The 22,056-nt window shown below is 33.7% G+C and overlaps 1 protein-coding gene and 1 long non-coding RNA gene across 32 annotated transcripts in view; one reads left to right on the top strand and one right to left on the bottom strand.

The window, feature by feature from the left end:
- The window catches only part of ROBO2 (roundabout guidance receptor 2), a 1,748,609-nt gene that overhangs the window by 52,711 nt on the left and 1,673,842 nt on the right, over window positions 1–22,056 (bottom strand). For all 31 annotated transcript variants that reach the window (XM_063602831.1, XM_063602841.1, XM_063602842.1 and 28 more), the window contains 3 exons: window positions 19,398–19,522; window positions 16,891–17,062; window positions 5,877–6,059 (listed from right to left, as the gene is read on the bottom strand). In XM_063602831.1, coding sequence (XP_063458901.1) covers window positions 5,877–6,059; window positions 16,891–17,062; window positions 19,398–19,522 — 480 coding nt within the window. The remainder of the gene's footprint in view (window positions 1–5,876; window positions 6,060–16,890; window positions 17,063–19,397; window positions 19,523–22,056) is intronic.
- Window positions 1–22,056, top strand: part of LOC129397415 (uncharacterized) — a 320,007-nt gene that overhangs the window by 269,620 nt on the left and 28,331 nt on the right. The window lies entirely within an intron of this gene.

The raw sequence follows: 22,056 nt of genomic DNA, 5'->3' as shown, positions 1-22,056 counted from the left end.
ATTATTGTGAATTTATCAAATCAAGATTTTTAATTTTAAAACAAAGGTGTCCTAATTAGAAGGCATAAGACAAAACACTCATAATATAAATTGAAACAGGAAAGTTCCAACATGTTATGTCCTTCTAATGAAACAAGAAAAACAAATACTTATTGATTACAGATTTTTCACCATCACAAATCCTTTTATGACCCTCATAAACAGTGATAATTACAACAGGCGTGAACTATAATTAATACAGAATAACATGCTCACGAAAATGAAATTTTCAAATAATTGATACTGAATATATTCCTAATTGTATGTAGTGATCAGAAAAGTTGAATCCTCCATATAACTGTGGAACTTATTAGCAACACCAATAAGCATCCACCAGAGCCACAGCCAGTGAATCCACTCTCTCCAGCCGATAGTTTCAAGCCTACAAACCCAACAACATGAAAGTGGATTTTAAGGACTGGCCAAAGAATGTTATTATCAGTTCAGGTCCATCATCCATTACCCAAACCTTTGCAGCCAAATGGATTTAGACTCCAGAATGATTCAGAATTGAGAAAGGTAATATACTTTGCATGTTACAAAGAGGTTCTGAGACAGTAAACTGTATTCAAAGTTATTTAGTTTTTCTGCAGTGGAATGTGAATATCCATGATTAGTAGGATAAAGTCTACAAGTAGCTTCACATTAGTTTGGATCAAATTTTGCCATTAAATTAGTTAACTAGAAAATTATTTTTAAAAAGAAATGTGTTTAGAAGTGTACAGCTTGCAAAAGTGCAATAAACCTGCAATTCTGACCAAAATTAATGTGGATTCACTAAACCAATCACCGGGATGAAGGAAAAAAAATACCATTTTCACAGCTGTGAACCCAATAAACCCTATCTTTGGAAGGGGTTGATTATATTTACTATGATTTTTTTTAATGTGGTGAGTACAGGTGAAAATAAATGAAATTTAATTAGCTGATTCATACTGTAAGTAAATAGAGGATATATTGCCACTTAATATATATACACATAGTGAATACTTCTTACTTTGAATAACTCTCCATAACTCCTCTGTTCTCAAGTTTGGGCTATCAAATATGATGATCGCTCTTTAAATTTTACACATTTCCAAATGAAGTCCCTCCTTTAAGGTTATCTACTAATATTATCTCTCATGCTATCATAATCAGGTAATATGACTCTAAACTCCAAGGGTCTTCATGAGACAGTAAAGCATATCAAGGCTTTTAGGAACTTCTTATTGGTACCTGAAATATACTGCCTTATCAATCTTATGTGTAATATCTCAAATGCATTGCAAAACAATCCTGACATAACCTTTGCATCTGCTCAACACTGGCTATAGGCACATGCTCAGAGAAGATGAAAAGGCTCACTGAAATGCGGGAAATCAGGAATCAGCAGTGCATCTGTCCCACATTGTGCCCGTTTAATAACTGCTTTTAACAAAAAAGAAATAATCTGAAATAATTAATGCAAAAAATTGAGCACTGGAGATATTAAATAAATGCCTGATTATACACACGCAATGTGAAAACAGTATAGCTAATTAGCTTTCCATCTGATGTGACTTTCTAGTTTGTGTTTTTTTTTAATGGACTATCAAGTGATTGTTTTAGTCTGTTAAAAGAGAGTTAAGATAATGGTGTGAATATCATTGTGAATATGCAAATAAGCAGATGCTCATGGGTTACACCTCAAAATGTGCTGTTTAAGAGATATGTGAGAAGCTAAGTAGTTTTCCCTAATTTAGATGCTCTTTTGTCCCATTCAAACTTTCTGTTACTGCCAGAGCAATAAATAATATTAGAGAAAAGGAGGACAACAGACACAGAGGTACAAACATTGAGTGGCCCTTAACTTTAATACATGAACCGGTGGCAAATTCTTCATGACATGTAAAGTTTAAAGTATTATAATAGAACACTGAAAACCCTATTAAAAAATATATCATGAGGCCTGGCGTGGTGGCTCACACCTGTAATCCCAGCACTTTGGGAGGCCAAGGAGGGGGTGGATCATGAGGTCAGGAGTTCAAGACCAGCCTGGCCAAGACGGTGAAACCCCGTCTCTACTAAAAATACAAAAATTAGCCGGGCGCAGTGGCAAGTGCCTGTAATCCCAGCTATTCGGGAGGCTGAGGTAGGAGAATTGCTTGAACTTTGAGGGTGGAGGTTGCAGTGAGCCAAGATCGTGCCAGCACTCCAGTCTGGGCTACAGAGTGAGATTCTCTCTCAAAAGAAAAAATTATATATTTATATATATATATACACACATAATGCATTAAAGTTAATTTGCAAACTTGTTAGAGTATGAACACTATAGTATGTATGGCCCATATCTGGCAATTGAAAATTAAATGCTGTGAGCAAAATAATTTAAATTTAAAAATATTTCATATTAAGCATTTGGGACAATCTATTTTCTGTTTCTGTTCCCATCCTCATTAAAATATGTTTTTCAAATGATTCTAGACTGCTAATAGGGTGTCAAAATATTCTATAAAGACACTTATCTCTGTATCTCTGCATATTAAGTATACAAAGGCGAAACTTCACACATTATGTAAATATTTGATGACCTTAAAAAGGTTCACATACAATTTAGTACACAATCTAAATTTCCATTTTGTATTGTTTCTGTCAGAATTTTTTTAAAAACCCTTATCTTAATGGGTTATTTAGTTGTGTTTTTAAAGCAAGGGAAAAACAGGGAACACTTTTTCAAGTTTCATTTTTTACTTTATGCTTCAAAACTTTTAGATTTGTTCTATTTTGAAAAGTAGATCAAAAGTAACTATCTTCTATTAGATCATGAGATTTAGGGCAGACTACAAATAACTATGAACAATTAGAACTCCTAAAATGGAAATCATATCTGGTGTTTTGATCAGCATTTTGTGTGTCTGTGTGCAGAGAGATGAACATACAAATCAAATTCCAGAGCAAATTGAAAGCTATTTTGAGGTGGTTCTCATTTCAAATAAGTGTTTGCCTTGAAGCTGTAAAAAGGGTTGGGGGTGGTCAGACAATCTTGCTCTTGTCACAATTTTGATAATCACAGAGTAGTAACTTTGTGCTTATTAGAGATACATATGGAATAACTGTGACTCTCAATCAAAAGTCTCTGTTAGCATCTAAAATTAAGAACTTTCAAGGAGTTACATACAGAATATTTTAGCTTACACTAACTGAATAGGGCTAAGGTTTCCAAAAAGTTCTGCAGACACCACAATTTAAAATGTTTTTGAATTGCATGACATATTTTGAATTTCTTGCAATTTTTACACAAATATAAGGTAAAGAGATTTCACAAGATTATAACATACAAAAAGTAACTCTAATATTACCTCACAGGATGAATCCTAATCTCACGCCTGCTACAACTGGGGTAGAGGAGGAGAAAACATAACTGTGGCAAATTGACATTTTGAGTGAGGAAGCTTTCAGAGTGCCTATCTTTAGTAGGTCACATTTTCCTACTCCAAATGGAAACTTTACTGTTGCAGGCAAGCCTCATTCCCTTTCCCGATAAGCTGTTTCTCAAATATGAATGTAGATTAATCCTTTTTTAATAAGCGCTAACTCAGCCCAGATAATCAGAGTATAAAAAATCCATCAAATCTTTTAAGTGCCTTGGATGGTTTTGTCCAATAATGTATATTTCACTGACGATTTTAAGACCTATGTGTGAAGTGTTTAGCATTTCACATAATTTGCTCACTCATATTAAATTGTTTATATTTACTGAGCTTCATAAAATCTGTTATCTTCATAGTGAGCCATCTATCAGTTAAGTAAAAAACTTCTGAAAGGCTTCTCTCTGGCTTGGCCTTACTCCAAAACACCTGAAGGGCATAGCACCTTCTGAGTTAGCAGTTCGTCTACAAGCAGATGAGTAGCAATAACAATAAAAAATTGTAACAGGAAATGTACTATTCTTGTCAAGCTCAATGATTAACATATATTTTCAATTTAAGTGCATAGGTTGTGCAAAGAATTGCTGTTAAAAAAAAAGAAGAAAAGTCTCTCTGGTGTAATTTTACTAACAGTATAAACTTACCAACTACGAGAGATATTTTATTTATAAGGAGTGAGTGAATGAAGAAGTATGGAAGATAAAAATGCAACACTCCAAATGTGAATATATTAGAACTTTGCACCGAACTGACCAGCACAGTCAATTTTTTATTATCATTGCTAAGACCAAGCAAAGGGATAAACACAAAATAGTCCATGAATTAAATCAGTTCTTCCTTATATTTCATATGATTTATACGAGTGTATCACAGAGATGTAATATGACATGGTGGCTGGTTAAACAGAAAGGTTGATGGGCAATACCTTCAGCGATGAAGGCAGAGAACCGGACTGCATAACAAGAAGGTACATTAAAGTATCATGAATTTTCCAGACTCTGACACTCAGTTACTGCCTAGCACCCCTTTCTGCAAAGAATCCTTCACTGTTGAAGTGATATAGCACTTGGGTGACAAATTATGAGGAAGCAGAGAGGCAGCAACCAATGAGAAATGAGAATGACAAAATGATGGCATGTCACCAAACATGGAAGCCTCTTGTCAATGGATATGCTGTAGTACTTTCTCTAGTCCTGGAAACTTCTTCTAACAAGTAACTAATAAATTTTAACTTCATAAGATATAGACACAGGCTACAATGCTATAATCAAATGATCATAAACATATAAATGCATCAAATAACAAACAAGGCAACCAAATCAGTGTATACTTAGCATTTTGCACTATTTCCACATTCTCAGCAGTTTAGGAGCCTACAAGCCACAGCATCATAAAAGCTTAATAACCAATGACGCCTCTGTCAAAATCAGTTACTAAGACATTTATGCTTCCTACCAAATTTAATATTAGGAATACAAGATTGAATATAATGTCTCAAAAACTTCTTACATATTTGTAAAATCATGTCAAATTAAAATTGCTCCCTTGTTAATTCTAGAAAGTGTGAAATGTGAGATATTTCTTATCATTGTTGTTGGAGAAAATATTTAAAATAAAGTGCACTTAAAATTGTAATTGAACATTGCTTCAGTATTGAGTTCATTCTCTCAATCACTGACTTTACAATTTTGTGTGTCCTCTCTCTCTTCTCTCTCTACCATGGAGATATTTTGAAGGCCACATTATAGGACACCCTTGAAACTCTGTCTTGGAGTCTAAGAAGAAAACGTTGTGAACATGTAGACCATCTAGGGTCTTCTTTTTATTGTTCTGCTTCGGCTTCTTTCTCTTTTTCTTCATTTTCCTTTTCTTTTAAAATACTGTTCATTTGCATTGTAATAAGAGTCTATTTAAGTGAACAGTAAATCACTTAATTCATGCCTCATCAGTCTTATCAATTCTGGTGAGATTTTTGCTTGTCAGTATTTTTCACGAGGGACATTTCCTATTGTAATCTGCATCCTGACACACTAAAAGCTATATTTCAAACTTTTCTTCTTTCCTGAACATTGAAGTAATGCTCATGCATAAATCCACTTCTCAAACATGGCTTCATAGCATGTAACACATAGTCTGCGTGTGCGTGTGTGTGTGTGTGTTTGAGTTTATGATTTCAAAGAACTAGTTGAGAAAAACAGTTAAGCATTTTTATCAGTCTGTGCTCTTGTTATGCTTCACTGGAACTACAAGCAAACAGACTGCCTTATGGTTATAAAGCGATATGGTCAAGAGCAATGCATTAAAGCATGTTGAGTGTAATTGCATTTTACAGTGCAGGTTTCTAAAATAAGCCCAAATCACTCATTTGTTATTCCTTTCTGTTCCTTCCATTCATTTCATTACATTCCTACAGACAAGAGATTTTCTTAGCTGGAAATAGTCACTTACCAGCATAATTACTGAGTCCCTTCCTCTTCTTTCTTCGCCAATACAACCATATGCTAAAACCCATCAGAATTACCCAGCAGGCACCACCAATACCAGCTATAAAGGCTGGTTGCTTCACCACATCAGTGATTTGCTCAGTTATGCTGTTATTGTTTTCAGTAATGACAACTTCATTGCGTCTCCCTATGGAGAAAACCATAGTATTATTATATATTAAAACGAAAATAAGCACAGGAATATAAACATGGTGCATCAAAAATGAAGAAAAATTATTTGAAGGCAGGAAATGCTTGTTTAGTTTTGAGCCTATCCAAGTATTGATAAGCATAGCCCATAATTTTCAAAAGAATAATCAAATCGTGAGTTTGCAAATGTGATTAAGAACACTGACCTCTTGTGTTGTGGTTTGCTATGGACGGATTCACAACGTATGTTGATTTATCACCTTATAAATTATAAAAATAAGTACTAGGAGTTGAATTAATAACTTATCTTGAATTACATCAAGTGTTTTTAAATACAGTTCTCATTTTTAAGAAAGCAATTACAACTTTTAACATGGGGTATTTGCAAATTGCTTTTCTGCTAAGGCACGGTCCATATTCCAAATGTTCATAATTCACAAGAACATGTAACTTAATGTTGACCTTAATATTCTACCAAAGAACTTATTTTGAGCCAATATCCTTTAATTTTCTGGGAAGTATTAAAACTACTATACAAAACAATGACAATTATGTAAACAGCCTTCACAGAGATCAGCATGTATAATTAAAATATGAAAAAGATGAAACTCATATATTCCCTTAAAGTATTTGAAACTAATTTGAAAATCCATTTGAAAGCTAAATTTAAAGAAAAACTTAAAAATTAACTTTGAGGTCTCCATTACTGAGAAATGCATTTAAATCTGGACTAAGATTATTCTAGAACTAGTCATGTTTGGAAAATTTAGGCCTCTCAGATAATTAAGAAAATCTCAATCTACATTTTAAATAGGTCTTAAACTTGTGGAATCATAAGATTTATGGGCTTATTTAGCAGATTAAGAAATGTAGATGCTGGGAATTAAGTGATTTCTAATGTCAATATCATGCCTAATTAGTGACTAATGAAAGACTTTTAAAAGGTAAATGGTAAGCAAAATATAAATGGCACATTTCAGCATATCACATCAAAGGAATGTGTGGGATTTTCCTTGTTTTAGCTATAGCACTGTAATATGTTAAAAAGATCATGATCTTTGAAGTCATGATTTTGATGAAACCACTCTGCCACTTACTAGCTAAGTAAGCAGTAAGCTTATATAGGGCACTAAATCTTCTAGAGCCCGTGTCAATTAGTTGGCGCCAGTATTGTCTACTTCATATATTTTGGGAGGGTTGAAGTGGAGGCTAATATGTAGTTTTTGACTCAAAATTATGACCCATGTAAGTTTAAGGGCTGCTTTAATGGCTTCTCAGTCAACCTCAGTGTCATGAGTGATAAATTATCTAGATTTGAGAATCCTGCAAATCTCAATTCACTTGTTTACCTCACTGCTTCTCCTTTCTTCCAAGGCAGAAAATTAGCCTACACTTCCTAGCATCTTTTGCGGCAGAGTTCAAAAAAGTAACTGAGCATTAGCCAGTGGTAACTAGGAACAAAAAGTGCACACGACCCTCCAGGCCTGATCCGTAACACTGCCTTGACTTGAAACTCTCTTTCCTCACTGGTTGGACAGAAACAGGGGATCTGTTGGAGGATGTTAAGCTTCCAAGAAATGGCAGAGCTATGATTTGAAAGATCCAAAACCCCTGAATAACGGTATGGAGTAGAAACTCCATTTCCCATTCTGCTGACCCATATTGGTCTGAGCTGTGAATTAGAAATAAAATTTTATTTTGTTAATCTTTTCAAAATTCAGGCTTTTTTATTATAGCTGCTAGCATTTCCTTATACATACTTATAATCCATTCCTGAAAGGTCTTTTGTATTAAATTTCAGATTTAAAAACCAGCGTCATTTATGTAGTAAATCTGGCTCATTTTCCCACTATGTCTGCCTTTAATTATTATACATATATTTATTATATGTTTAATAGTATATATTATTATACATATAATTATTAAACATAGTCAAAGCTGTATTTAAAATGAGCTCATATTTTCAATATGAGACATACACCTATCTGGTGATTTCCTTAACTATTAGGAATTATCAGAAAGAAAACAAATAACTTCTTGAACAAAGAGAAAAGAAAATTTGGCCTTCATTTTTGTAAAGGATCCATAATATTTCATTTTTATTAAGGTGCAATATTTATGTTACTCAAGGTGTATTGCTATTTTTTATGCTGCTGGTATTTTTGAAACAATGTTGTCAGTTGGACTAATTAGAGCATAGACAAGGGATGTGTGTGACCTGTAATGCTCCATTGTTCTTGCAGACAAAAAAATATAATGAAATATAATGTCTTCATCCCATTGGAGAGTAATGAAGAGCAAAACTAATTTGTTGGACTAAAAATTAATTAGACACATCAGATTCGATTGTACCTATTACCGTGAAAGTTTGCAGCTGTTCTACATATTATAACCAACTATGTAATGTAAGCGTGAAAAGCCAAATGATTAGAGAAGCAATAACTGTACTATTAAGCAAGATAACTAAAATTCTTAAGTCAATGTAAATTGGTTATATGACACGCTGCTTAATGGATATATATTTGAATGTATTTGATTGCATTTTTGTGTCTGTAAATGCAATGATGCAGAATTATGGACACTATGATGTAAAAGTCATCTTACCATAGGAAACTGCACAGAAAAGAACAACACCAATGTTACGCCAGTGTAAGGCAGCGTGTTACATTTTTACAATGTTTTAATTAATGGTTCCTTAATGGAACTTTCTGGAAGGAAGGCTAAACTGAGAAGGAATAGATGAAACAATACATGGTCTGGCATAGTACAAATCTAAAATTCTCAACCATAAATTACATCAAATGCCAATACATGATTTAATTAAAACAAAGGGGAAATGTGGTACAGTTTGAGTCACTTCAAGTGCCGTTTCCAGTTCTGAATAGACAATGGGAAAGTGTAAATTGAAACAGAAAAGAAGATTAGCCATCACTAAATCACTTCTCAACTAAGGAATAACAGTTGTGTAGATAAGGGCATCAGACAAGATGTTAAGGCAGATACGAAGGAGTAATTAAAGAAACAATTAGAAGGCTTCTCAGTACAAGAGTAGATATTAAAAAGAAATAAATCTCTGAAGAACAAATAGCCTTTTCTAGGTTGAATTGTGATTTGTGTGTGTGTGTACACAAAAAATAGAATTTCTGTAATTCTATTTTTATAATTACATTTTGAGTACAGCATATTCCAACTATTTGAATAAAAGATATATATATTATTTTCTAGGTTACTTTTATCTCATAGAAAAATGTGATAACACTTGTATGAAATGCTAAATAGTAAATTAAAAGGTACTCATTACCCATCTGAAGACTCAGACTTTTATAAATGATAGGGAAATTAAGTGAAATTTTCTATTTGATTTAAAATAATCATTAACTTTATTATTTTAAGTTACAGTTCAATTGTTCAGTGCATAACTGTGATTGTCATGACATGAGCTTGGTTATATCGTATGCTTGTAATTTTTTACTTCCCTATAAGGAAATAAATCCCCCAAATATCTGGCAAACAGATAAAATATCTGGCAAACAGAGAGTCACTAGGAAGAAAAAGAAACAGAAAGCTCTACTTAAGAATTTAGTATTTATTACTAAAGATAACCAAAAAAAAACTATGAAAGGAAAATACATTATTTGACAGTTACTTGACAATCTTAGTTATCCTTCACTTAGAACAATTATATTCAGCCAATCCATTTCATAAAGATATACAGATATAGATATTTTGTACTGTCTTTCTGGCATATATATGCCAGTATATAGTATATATATATATATATATGTGTGTGTATATATATGTGTGTGTGTATATTTATATGTATATATATGTATGTGTGTATACACACATACATATATATATGTATAAAACTTTTTAAGTGAAAAAATAAGGGCTTATTTCTAAATACTATAAATGAATACACACACATGTAATTTAAATCCTTTTTGGTATACCTGTATTTCTTTCTTATTCCAATTTATTTTAGAAAATCTCAGAAGGACAAGATTGTAGGTTTCCCTCAGGTTAAGGAATTAATTCAGTCTGAATGACTAATTAAGAAAGAGAAGACAATTTAAAGAAAAGTTAATACTTTAACTTTTTCTCTACAATGCTTTTAATATATAAAAGAAAGAAAACCTAGAGAATCTAAAAAATTTTAACGCTATGACTGAATGTTAAATCTGTCCATATACAATACATATTTGTAATAGAAAGAATTCTCTAGAAGCTGGCAGTCAGCTTTATATGCATCATTTTAGCAAATAAATAGAAAAAAATGAGAACGGCTTATATCAAACACTTTAAAAACATGTAAACTCTAGGGAGAAGATTTCTTATTTGTTTATTTTTCTTTAAAGGCACTGGCAAGCAAATAAAAGCAGGGAAAACTGAAGGGGATGCATGTATTGAATGAACGGCGCTTTACCAGAGGAAATCTGCAGGGGTGAGGCTTTCTTTCCCTTAGGGAGCACCGCAATCCATACAGTGTGAGGCAGTTAGGACCTCAGCTGAAAAAACTCAATCTTATTGATATGAGGTGTCTCAGGGTGGAGTTCAGGGAGGCCAGAGTGACTTAAAATAGAGAGGAGAACCATATGAAAGAGGGAGATGGTGGAGAGTGATGCTCCCAAATTTGTGTATACTCTCCCCTTACATCCAAAGGTGAACCCTGAACTGTGCATGCAAAGAGAAGATTGTAGGATCTGGTGAAAGCACAGGTTTAAGCTCATGTTCACCGCAAAACTTCCAAACCATGTTAGGAAGACCAGATAAACATATGAGGCTTCTCACCGGAAGCCCAGGAGAGGATCATGCCTTGAAAGTATTTTACTGAGGTTTTGTCTTGAGAATAAGGGCAAACATAAGAAGTCCCATACTAACCAATGTAAAAACTAAGACATCACTGGTTAAAGGTGACCAGACAGTAATGTATGTGCCTGCTAGGACACAAACATGCTTCAAAAGATCACAAAATTTTATTTCATCTGCAATATTCAGTATAGTAAAAAATTACCAGGCATGTGAAAATAAATAAGCAACAAACCAGAAAAATATAACCCAAGGTCAGCAGAAAAGATAATCAATAGAAGTAGACTATGAGACAAGATGGATGTTGAAATAAGGAGAAAAGAACTTGAAGCAGCTATTACAATAGGTGTATGGACTTAATATGGTCATAATAAATGATTACATGGAAAACATCAGAGGGAAATGAAAAGTATAAAAGAAAGCAAATGGAAGTTATAGAAGAGGAAAGTGTAATATATGAAATGACCAGTTCCCTGGACACTTCCACTTCTGCCCATGAAGAAATAACAGGTATTGGGATATGCACTCCCATTGCAAACAAGTAGAAGACTAGGCAAAATATGTGAAAGAAAAGAGTAGGACTGTGATCTCAGACAGAAGGGAAAGAAACAGGGACAACTTTAATATTTTCACAGCTTTGTACCTACAGATAACTTTAAAATATGATGCAGCCAAGACTAACCCAAACATTGCTGAACAGCATCCCTGAGTTGAAAAGACTGAAGCACTCATGGAAGCTGAGGGGACTGAAAATTATTTTTCCTTTTTTTTTTTTTTTGTAGAGACAGAGTCTCGCTCAGTCACCCAGACTGGAGTGCTGGAGTGTGGTGGCACAATCTCAGCTCACTGCAACCTCCGCCTCCCAAGTTCAAGCAATTTTACTGCCTCAGCCTCCCGAGTAGCTGGGACTACAGGTGCACGCCGCCACGCCCGGCTAATTTCTTTTGTATTTTAGTAGAGATGGGGTTTCACCATGTTGCCCAGCTGGTCTCGAACTCCTGAGCTCAGGTAATCAGCCAGCCTCAGCCCCTCAAAGTGCTAGGATTACAGACGTGAGCCACTGCGCCTGACCAGGGACTGAATTTATGGAGCAGAATATCAGATAAATATGAGAACTGCACTTTTTATTTTGAATTTATTTGCAAGATAACTGATGTTTAAGGCAAAAACAACACTAGAGCTATAATTTGTATATTGCTGTTTATTACATAGAAGTAAAAGGTATAATAACAACAACAACAAAAAAAAGATGAGAGGAAAAGGAGTGACACTATACTGCTCTAGGATCCTTATAGTCAAATCCTAGAGCAACTGTCAGCAAAGAAATGAGGTGTACCTAATAATCCAAGAGCGGCCAAAAAATACTAACCCTTTCTCATTTTATCAAAAGAAAGCAGGAAATTTGGAAGACAGTAACAAAGTTAGCAAACAAATAGCAAGATAGTAATTCTAAACAAACACACCAATGATTACATTAATAATAACATTCTGAGTATGCAATTAAAAAGGCAAAGATTGTTAGATTGGATTAAAACAAAAAACAAGACTGGCTAGGAGAGGTGGCTCATGCCTGGGAGGCCAAGGTGTGAGGATCACATGAGGCCAGGAATTCGAGAGCAGCCTGGCCAACATGGTGAAACCCTGTCTCTACAAAGATACAAAAGTTAGCCGGGTGTGGTGGCATGTGCCTGTAGTTCCAGCTACTCAGGAGGCTGAGGCAGGAGAATCTCTTGAACCTTGGAGACAGAGTTTGCAGTGAGCAAAGATCACCTAACAATATGCAATTTAATAGAACTGCACATTAAATACAGAGAAACATGGGTTAAAATGAAAGAATGAAAAAATGACAATCCATGCAGTTACTTACAAAAGATGATGTAGCTATGCTAATATCAGACAAAGTAAATTTTAGGATAGGGAATCTCACCAGAAAATAAACGTAGCCATTTCATAATAATAAAGGGTAAATTTAAAAAGAAGATATAATAATCTTAAAACATACTCACGTAAAACAAAGTAGCCAAAACATGAAACACAAACTTATAGATGAAAGGGGGAAATACATAAATCCATAATTACAATAGATTTCCAGACTGTTTGTTTTTAGTAATTAAAAGCGCAAATAGAAATCAATAAAGACCTGATAATACTAACAAATAATTTGACCTGAGATAAAACCTTCCACTGAAAAAACAGAGAAATGCAAATACTTTTCAAGTGTACAAGAAACATTCAATGAGATCAAATCCTGTGTCAAAAAATAAGTCTCCATATTTAATAGAGTAAATTTACACAAAGAAAAATTACTCTGAGGCTCTGGCCTCAGGGGAATTAAAGTAGAAATCAGAAACAAAAAGATATCAGGAAAAGTCCCTAAATATTTGGAAATTAAATAATACACTTATAAATAACCTCTATGAAAGAAAAACAGAGATCCTTAAAGAAAAGTTGAAGATAGTTTATATTCCATGATAAATGGAAACATAACAAATCAAAGTTTGTAAGATTCAGCTGTAGAAATGCTTAGAGGGAAATTTAAAACTTTAAAATACCCCCAAAATAGGAAAGGTCTGGAATCACTGATTTACGTTTTGATCTTAAGAGACAAAATAAAAGTACATAGAAGAAAAAGCAGAAATCAGTTGGTTAGAAAACTAACAAAGCCAAAAGTTTGCACCTTGAAAAGATTAATAAAATTGATAAATCCTCATCAAGACTGATTTAAATAGGAAAAAGAGGGGTAGAGAAATGAAAGAGGGAGGATAGGAAAAAAATGAAAGAGAGATAGTTCACATACATTTTTAGTATTTAAGAATAAAACAGGTGGCATTATTCTATATCTCACAGACATTCAACGATAATAAGGGAATATTGTAAACAACCACATGCTAATAAATTCAATAGCTTAGAAGAATTAGAGAGAGTCACTACTGGGCAAAAAACAAAATATCTATTTACCACAACCAACACAAGAAGAAATACAAATTCTTTTTTTCTTTTCTTCTTTTTTTTTTTTTTTTTTTTTTTTTTTTGGAGTTGCCTCAGCTGGAATGTGGTGGTGTGATCTTGGCTCACTGCAACCTCCACCTCCCAGGTGGATTCAAGTGATTCTTGTGCCTCAGCCCCCCAAGTAACTGGGATTATAGGCGCCCGCCACCACACCTGGGTAATTTTTGTATTTTTAGTAGAGACGAGGTTTCACCATGTTGGCCAGGCTGGTCTTGAACTCCTGACCTCAAGTGATCTGCCCACCTCGGCCTCAGAAACACAAATTCTGAATAGACCTGAATTCATATATATATATATTTTTTTTAAATTCACAAAGAAAAGCGTAGATATAACCACTGAATTCTAGAAAATATTTAAGGAAGAGGTAAGTCCTAAAAAACTTTCACATAATTTAGAGGAGGAAGGAATGCTTCCCAAACTACTTTGTAAAACCAGCCACCTGATTTCAAAACTGGAAAAAGAAAACTACAGATCAATATTCTAATGAACATGGATGCAAAATTATTTACCAAATATTAGTAAATTCAGCAACATCTATGAAATGAATAATGTATCATGACCAATTGTGATTTATCCCAAGAATACAAGGTTGATTTACCTTTAAAAGTCATTCAATAGAATTCATCACATTAACGCAAAAAAGAAGAGAGAGAAAACATGATTATCTGAAAACACTTAAAAAAATTTCACAACTACTAAAATGAGTAAGTGAGGTAGTAAGGCCACAAAGCACAAAGGCCATTTAGAAATTAAATTTATGTGTAATACAAAACCATTGGAAAAATAAATTTTAAAAATCCATTTATAATAGTGTAAAAAACCATCAAATAGGCCAGGTGAAGTGGCAGGACCTCATGCCTATAATCCCAGCACTTTGGGAGGCCACGGCAGGTGGATTTCTTGAGGTCAGGAGTTTAAGACCAGCCTGGCCACAATAGCAAAACCCTGTCCCTACCAAAAATACAAAAATTAGCCGGAAGCAGTGGTGCATGCCTGTAGTCCCAGCTGCTGAGGAGGTTGAGGTGGGAGGATCACTTGAACCTGGGAGATGGACGCTGCAGTGAGCCAAGATCGCACCACTGCACTCAAGCACTCCAGCCTGGATGAGAGAGAGAGACTTTTTCTCAGAAATAAAAACAAAACAAACAACATATACAAAAAATCAAATGCTCAAGAAATGTGTTGAACACTAAAAACTATAAAATATTGGAACAAAGTAAAGAACACTTAAATAATGGAAACATATATCGCATTCAGGGAAAGAGAGTTACTATTAAAATATTTACTCTACCCATTTTGACGGATGTATTCACTTCATTTTCACTCACCATTCCAACACAGTTGTAGAGATATCAACAAGCTGATTTGAAAAGTATGTGGAAAAGCAGAAGGCCTATAATAAGCAAAATAATTTTGCGAAGAAAATGATGGAGTATTCACATTACCTGATTTCAAGGCTTACTATGAGCTACAGTAACCAAGACAGTGTGGTTTGGCATATGGATAGACATACAAACAAATTGAATCCCATAGGGAATCCAGGAATGCATCCATGAATATATGATTAACTGGTGGAAAGGAAAGTCCTTTTAATAAATTATGAGTACATAATTTGATATACATATGGAAATAAATAAGCCTCATTCCTTTAACCACATTGCAGTTACCATCAGATGAATTATAGACCTCCGCATAAAAGCTAAAATTATAAAGCTTCTAGAAGAAAATATCCTCAGTATCTAGAGGTAAGCCACAATTTCTTAGGAAGCACTAAATATCAAAGAAAAAATGATAAATTGTACTTCATTAAAATGTAATACTTTTGTTCATCAAATGACACTATTAAGAAAATGAATAGGGAAGTCATGGACTGGGAGAAAATATTTGTAACACATATACATGGAAAAGAATTTGTATCCAGAATGTACAAATAACTCCTACTAATCAGTAACAAGAGACAACCCAATTTTTAAAAGGCAAACATGTGGTCAATTCACAAAAGAAATTATGTGAATGGCCAATAAGCACATGTAAAGTTGCTCAACATTATTAGTCATAAAAGAAAATTTAAGTTAAAATCACAGGTTATCCCAATTAGAATGGCTAAAATCACAAAAACTGGAAACATCAAATGTTGGTGACAATGTAGGGCAACTGGAAGTCATTTTTCTTGCTGGTGGGAGTACGAAATTATATAACAATTTGAATATTGTTTAGCAGTTTCTCATAAACTCAAACTATACAACTCTTTTACCCAGAAATTAGACCCTAGGTATTTCTCCAAAAGGACACAAACATTTACACAGTAATAATCATTCTGTCAGGTGAAAAGCAGATAAACAAAATATGGCATATTCATACAATTGAATACTGCTCAGCAGTAAAACATATAAACTGAATAATACATACATGGATGAATTTCAAAAACATTATCCTTAGTGAAAGAAACCAGATTTTAAAAATCACATTCTTTATGATTCCATTTATATACATCTCAAGAACAGACAAACATAATCTATGATAAGAGGGAACAATTTTATGCAATGATGATATTAGATTTAATATGATTTCTTCTTTGGGATGGTATATTTAGATTACAAAGCTTATTCTGACCTGTTCCTTGTTAATTTTTGACATTTCTCTGACTAAAAGGAAGCATACAGATTTGAAACATGATAGTCTCTCTTCAGTAACTATCTCATTTTTATTATATTTCAATGGCACCAAAATTGCTAATGAGGCAATTGATTAAAAGTAATTTTAAACTACCTTTCAGCATTTAAACTCTTAAATATTGCAATTTTAAAAAGGCTCTGGGACTTTTAAGAGCATGATCAATTGCACCAAGTATTTTTGTAAGAAACCCTAGTCAGTTAACCCATTTGTCAATATGATATGTGTACCCTATCATTCATAAGTGTATATTCACTATTAGTATGTTGATGCAAAATCATCATCCACCTTGTCAGCTGACTGATTCTAAAGCACAGACCACATAGTTTGATACTCACCGATTATTATTGGCTGTGGCTCACTCTTTACTCCAACCCCTGCACTGGTACTAGCTGCAACCTCTACCCGGTATTGAATACCTGGGAATAATCCACCAATTATTACGGACCGAATGGCTGCATCCACAGTTTTGTTGATATGGAATCGTGTTTCATTTCCTAGACACCAGATCTACAGAAATGGAAAGTGAATAACACATAGATATAAGATTATCGTTTCTGGTAACAAGACTACTGTAACTGATCAAATATTTTTTAATCATAACCTGTCTATCTTCTAGGCTTATAGAAGTTTTGCAAATGACATCTTCTAAAGCCCAACCTCTGCAGTTTATTTATAAGTGTATATGTAAGTGTGTTTGTGTGCACGTGCACCTGTATTAAATGAAGAACAATAAGGGAAGCTGAAACTATGCCATGTTCATTTATATCTTATTCTCAGCACTGCATGCTCATAGTGAGTAATTTAGAAAGCACAGTGATTTCTTTAACACCTCTGGTATGTGGTCTTTGGTTGCAAATGGCATTTTTGTATGGATTAAAACACATAATTTCCTCTGTTTTATTTATCAAGATTTATTATGCATATAATCCACTAAAATATGGTGATTATAAGTTGTAATATCTAAGGTATATAGGTAGACATCTAAGTAATTTATATTTCATTTAAGAAATATTAACTTACACAGAAGCAGTTAACAAGATGAATTGACCTAAGTTATAGGTATTGACTAAAATGAAATTAAAGCCAATATTTACGTTGACAGCAATAAATCTAATATTGATCAACACATATCTACACACACATACACATTCATGAGAACAAAGTGGTGGCAAGTCTTTAGATATTGATGTTAAGGAAGTCAGGCTTTTATTTCAAGTAGGAATCAAATTTTAGGGCATCTTCTTGGATATAGAAATTGTTCTGATGAAATGTGTTATGAAAAGAAATCCACTGTGTATCCACATTTGTATTCATATTATACAATATTTTAAAATCTACATGTAGACACATATGTAGGAAAACATATGATTTGTTTCAGAGCAGGTAAGTTCCCAAAATTTTTCAGTAAAAAATAATTCTTGTGAATCATGTGTTTCTTTTATTGATATATGGTATCTGTGTTCTTAGTGAAGGAATATTTAGCTCTTACCTACATATGTGCTTTGAAACCAAAATATGACAAGTGCCTAGAGAGTGAGAACGTTTACAACTTATGGAAAAAAAATTCATCATGTTGTAAAAAAAAGTAACAATATTTAACTACATGGAAATTTAGGATATTTAGTGCCAAATGGTACAAAAATAAATTCCTAACCTCATTAAAACACACACACACACACTCAAACTCACACAGAGTAGATAATTTGTTACTCTGTTAAAACAATGTCCTAATGCTTATAAAATCTTAGAATCTATATAATTATTGTATTGTAAAAGCATTTATTCTTATGTTTCTTAAGCATGTGTCTTTACAACATGATAGAAATCATTTTAAAATAAAGCCTTATACATTTAGTCCGTTCATTTGCTTTAGCAAGTTATTAATAAAATTGTATGTAAAAAGTAATATTTCCTTAGAAATAAAATTTAATCTGCAAACTTTTGAGTAAATTTATTCAGCTTAATATTAAATACCAACTCTGAATTTTGTAGGTGAAATGGATGTCTAGTTTTGTATTATATTAGATGTATAGAATATGCTATTTTCAGAAATCTAGAAATATTTATTAATAAATGATATCAATAGATGATTTATTAATAAATTATAGTTTTGAATTTTACAAAGATTAATGAGGGGTTTTTCATTCACATGTGGTCTAATCACAACACAAACAGAATCTTATTTTGAAAACGTAGACATACTTTCTACTTTACACACCAAATGATGGCAATGAAACAACAGATACATATGTTTCTAAACAGCCAAAAATTCATCAGTTGAAAAATGAGACAATCAACTGTTTTTTCTGTAAGTCAGTATTTTGTAAAATATGTTCAGTGGCTTTTTTTCAGGTGAAATATTCTACACAACCTCAATAAATACACAAAAGTAGCATCTAGAGTGAGAGTCGGTGCTGCCACAACCCACTCCACCTCTTTAACCCCCGAAGCATCTTTTTTTCTGAGAACATGGTTTAAAAACAGCTGCCTTAAAGCCTCTTATGCAGAATTCTAATAACAAAGATAAAACCCATTTTCTAGGCTTCACAACCTACCCTGTGTCCCATCTCTTTAAATCCTTGAGGTTGTAGAATCACACTATACAGAAAACCATTTCACTGGTGTGGTTTAATGGTTCAACTGGGTTTGTGTGATCTCTGACCTTGAACTCAGGTTCTAATACCTATGCATTTGTTTCATTCTCTGTCACACAGAAATATAAATAAAAACTTTACACTTAAACTGAATAAGAGAACCTTTAGAGATGTGTCTCATTCGTGAGACACTGAGATTTCTCTGGGAACCTTTACATGAAAGCTGTCCTTCTTCACCCGGGTCCTACCTTGTATTCTTGGATAATTCCATTCTGGTGATCTGGAGGAGGAGGATCCCAGGAAACACTAATACTTGTGCTATTGTAGCTTCCAACTGTCAGTACAGTGACAGACTGTGGTGGGGCACTTGGGGCTGTAGAGGAAGTAATTAGAATAAATGCAAACTATAAGCCTTGGTGTGCGTTCATGCTACTTTCAGAATATGAGTATAAAGACAAGTTGCAGGAGACTCTGGCTTCCAGGAGTTCTGAATGCACACGGTGTTCAACAGTGACAGTTTTTTTGAGAAATGTTCTTTAAATACAATATCTAGATTTAAAGCAAATGGAACAGCTTTTGTAATATGCTCTCAATAATAAATTTACAGCTAACATTCTAATAAGTGTTTTGTATACACCCCGCACAGAGCTAAGTGTCAGGTTTAATGCTTGCATTAATCTCAGGAGGTAGAAACAACTCTTATCTCGGTTTTACAGATGAGGAAACAGAAGTTTACTGTAAGAGACTTAGGAAAGTCAAAGAGCAAGTCAGAATTTGAGCCGGTGTATGTCTGGTTTTAGAACTCTACTCTAATAGGCTGTCTTTCTAAAAACAACCATAACTTCTTCCAACCAAAATTATTCTGAGAGGACATATTCCAGTATTTATCACATGTTATTTCTGAACGGTGGCATTATTGATAGCTATTTTGGTATGCTTTTAGCTTGTGCTTACTAAATAAAAACAGAAACATAACTATAAATGTCATCAACACAGAAAAAACTTCTTTTTCTTCCCATACTGGGAAAAATAATTGACTGCTATAAATTGACCCGCAAGTTAAGATTGAAAACTTATATTATATGGATGGGCAAGGGACTCTGATGATAAAAATGAAAACAGTTCATGTTGGGTCAAATGTGAAATGGGAAGATTTTGATTTCCTACAATAATTCTCTGCCTTTATAGTTTCTCCTATAACTAATTACAACCATACTGAGAAAAGGCAAGAGAGAAGCTCTTCCTGATTTTAGAATGCCGCATCTCTCATTTAATGTGCCTGAGAACTAAGAAATAATAACTTTGTGGAAAAATTCATCTATTCTCAGTGAGTCTCTGAATTAAAATCAAAGGTGGGGGTAGTTAAAATCATAGTATTACATAACATCGTTCTTAACAGTTTAAAATATCAAATAATTTGGTGGTATTAATGGCTTTTTATGTAGAATCATCAATGCTTGCATAGCTCTACATGGTTTAGTTTTTTGAAACTATCCTAAATATCCTAAAATATATTTTAAAAGCCTGACAGCAGATATCCCATGTTTTGTAAATATGTCATGATATATTTCACTTAGGTATAGCCATATTTGCATTGAGATATAGGACACACACAGCAACATGTTAATAGAGTACTGGTCTTTCCTATTCCTCTTTGTGACAATATTGCTCCAAAATATGGCACGATGAATAAATCCAACCACTTGTCTACGAGCCTTGTAGTTATTAAGCAGACTGCATTGAAAAATAAGACTTTCAGAATGGGTTTCTCATTCACCTTGCTGCTGGCTCGGCGAGAACACCGTGCCTGCTTCCTGACAGGTCAATTATTCCAGGACTCAGCTTCGTTCTACAGATGTGAAAGAACCCAAATCGCCGCTCATCATTCCCAGACACAGCCCAGCTGAGTTCCATTTGTTACCGTCACATAGCCACAGAAATTGGAGATGAATGTATACCCAACAGGGACAAATGTCTAATCCAGAGGAAAAGTCTAACTGCAGTGAAATTGATTTTGGAAACAGGCTTCAAAGAGAGCATTCTGTGTTAAGGTTACCTGCTCCACTCATTAATACTACCAATTTGCAACACAGAGTGAAATTTAGTGATGAATAAAGATATGATGATAATGATTATTATTTTTAAACATGTTGGCAAGGAGAAAAGATACTATTATAATTACTGGTAACTTTTCAACGTATCCTAAAAATAGATTAATGATGCCTTTTTAAATATGCATTTTTGCCCCTGCCAGTGTATCACACTGCAAAACAATGGGAAGATGACATTTTTGCCATGTTGTGTAAGAAATGTATAATTTAAGAGCTCTTTGGTCAAGCACATAGATGTTAACGTGGGCAACCTATATACATTTTTTAAAGGCTTCTCTTATTTTGTATGAAATATGTTTAAAGAAAGGGCTTTTTACAAGAGTTGTGAGCACAAAATTAATACAAAAGCAGAATGGAGGGATTTATTTCATTTGGCATCTCCTTTTTTTTTAACTTTAATGACAACATTTATTATAAGCCTCTTGTTTAGTGAAAGAGATACTACTAAATGAACTGGTGGAAAGCTTGTGTTCATCACAGATTGACTGTAACATACCTTTAGGTAAGAAAAGGTCCAAAGTGGGGAGAACGAGGGAACTTCACTAAGAAGAAAGCTACTGCAAATACGCAAGTGCCCTTCCTGATTAGAAATCATGGGTTTGACTGGCAGTGCCCATAGGAAAAAGTGGCTAATAAAAGAAAATGTCACACTTAACTATAACAAAAGAAGAGTAGTCACAATGAACAGCCTGTGTTCTCAAATTTCCAGTCGTCTGTCTTTCATGATCCAAATGAACTAAATCTACACAAAATATAGGGGAATATTTAATAATCCAATTCAAGTGAACTTAAACAT

This window comes from Pan paniscus, chromosome 2 (genome assembly GCF_029289425.2).
Source record: "Pan paniscus chromosome 2, NHGRI_mPanPan1-v2.0_pri, whole genome shotgun sequence".
Taxonomy (NCBI): domain Eukaryota; kingdom Metazoa; phylum Chordata; class Mammalia; order Primates; family Hominidae; genus Pan; species Pan paniscus.
Note: the sequence above shows the minus strand (reverse complement) of the source record. Positions and strands in the feature narration are given on the sequence as shown.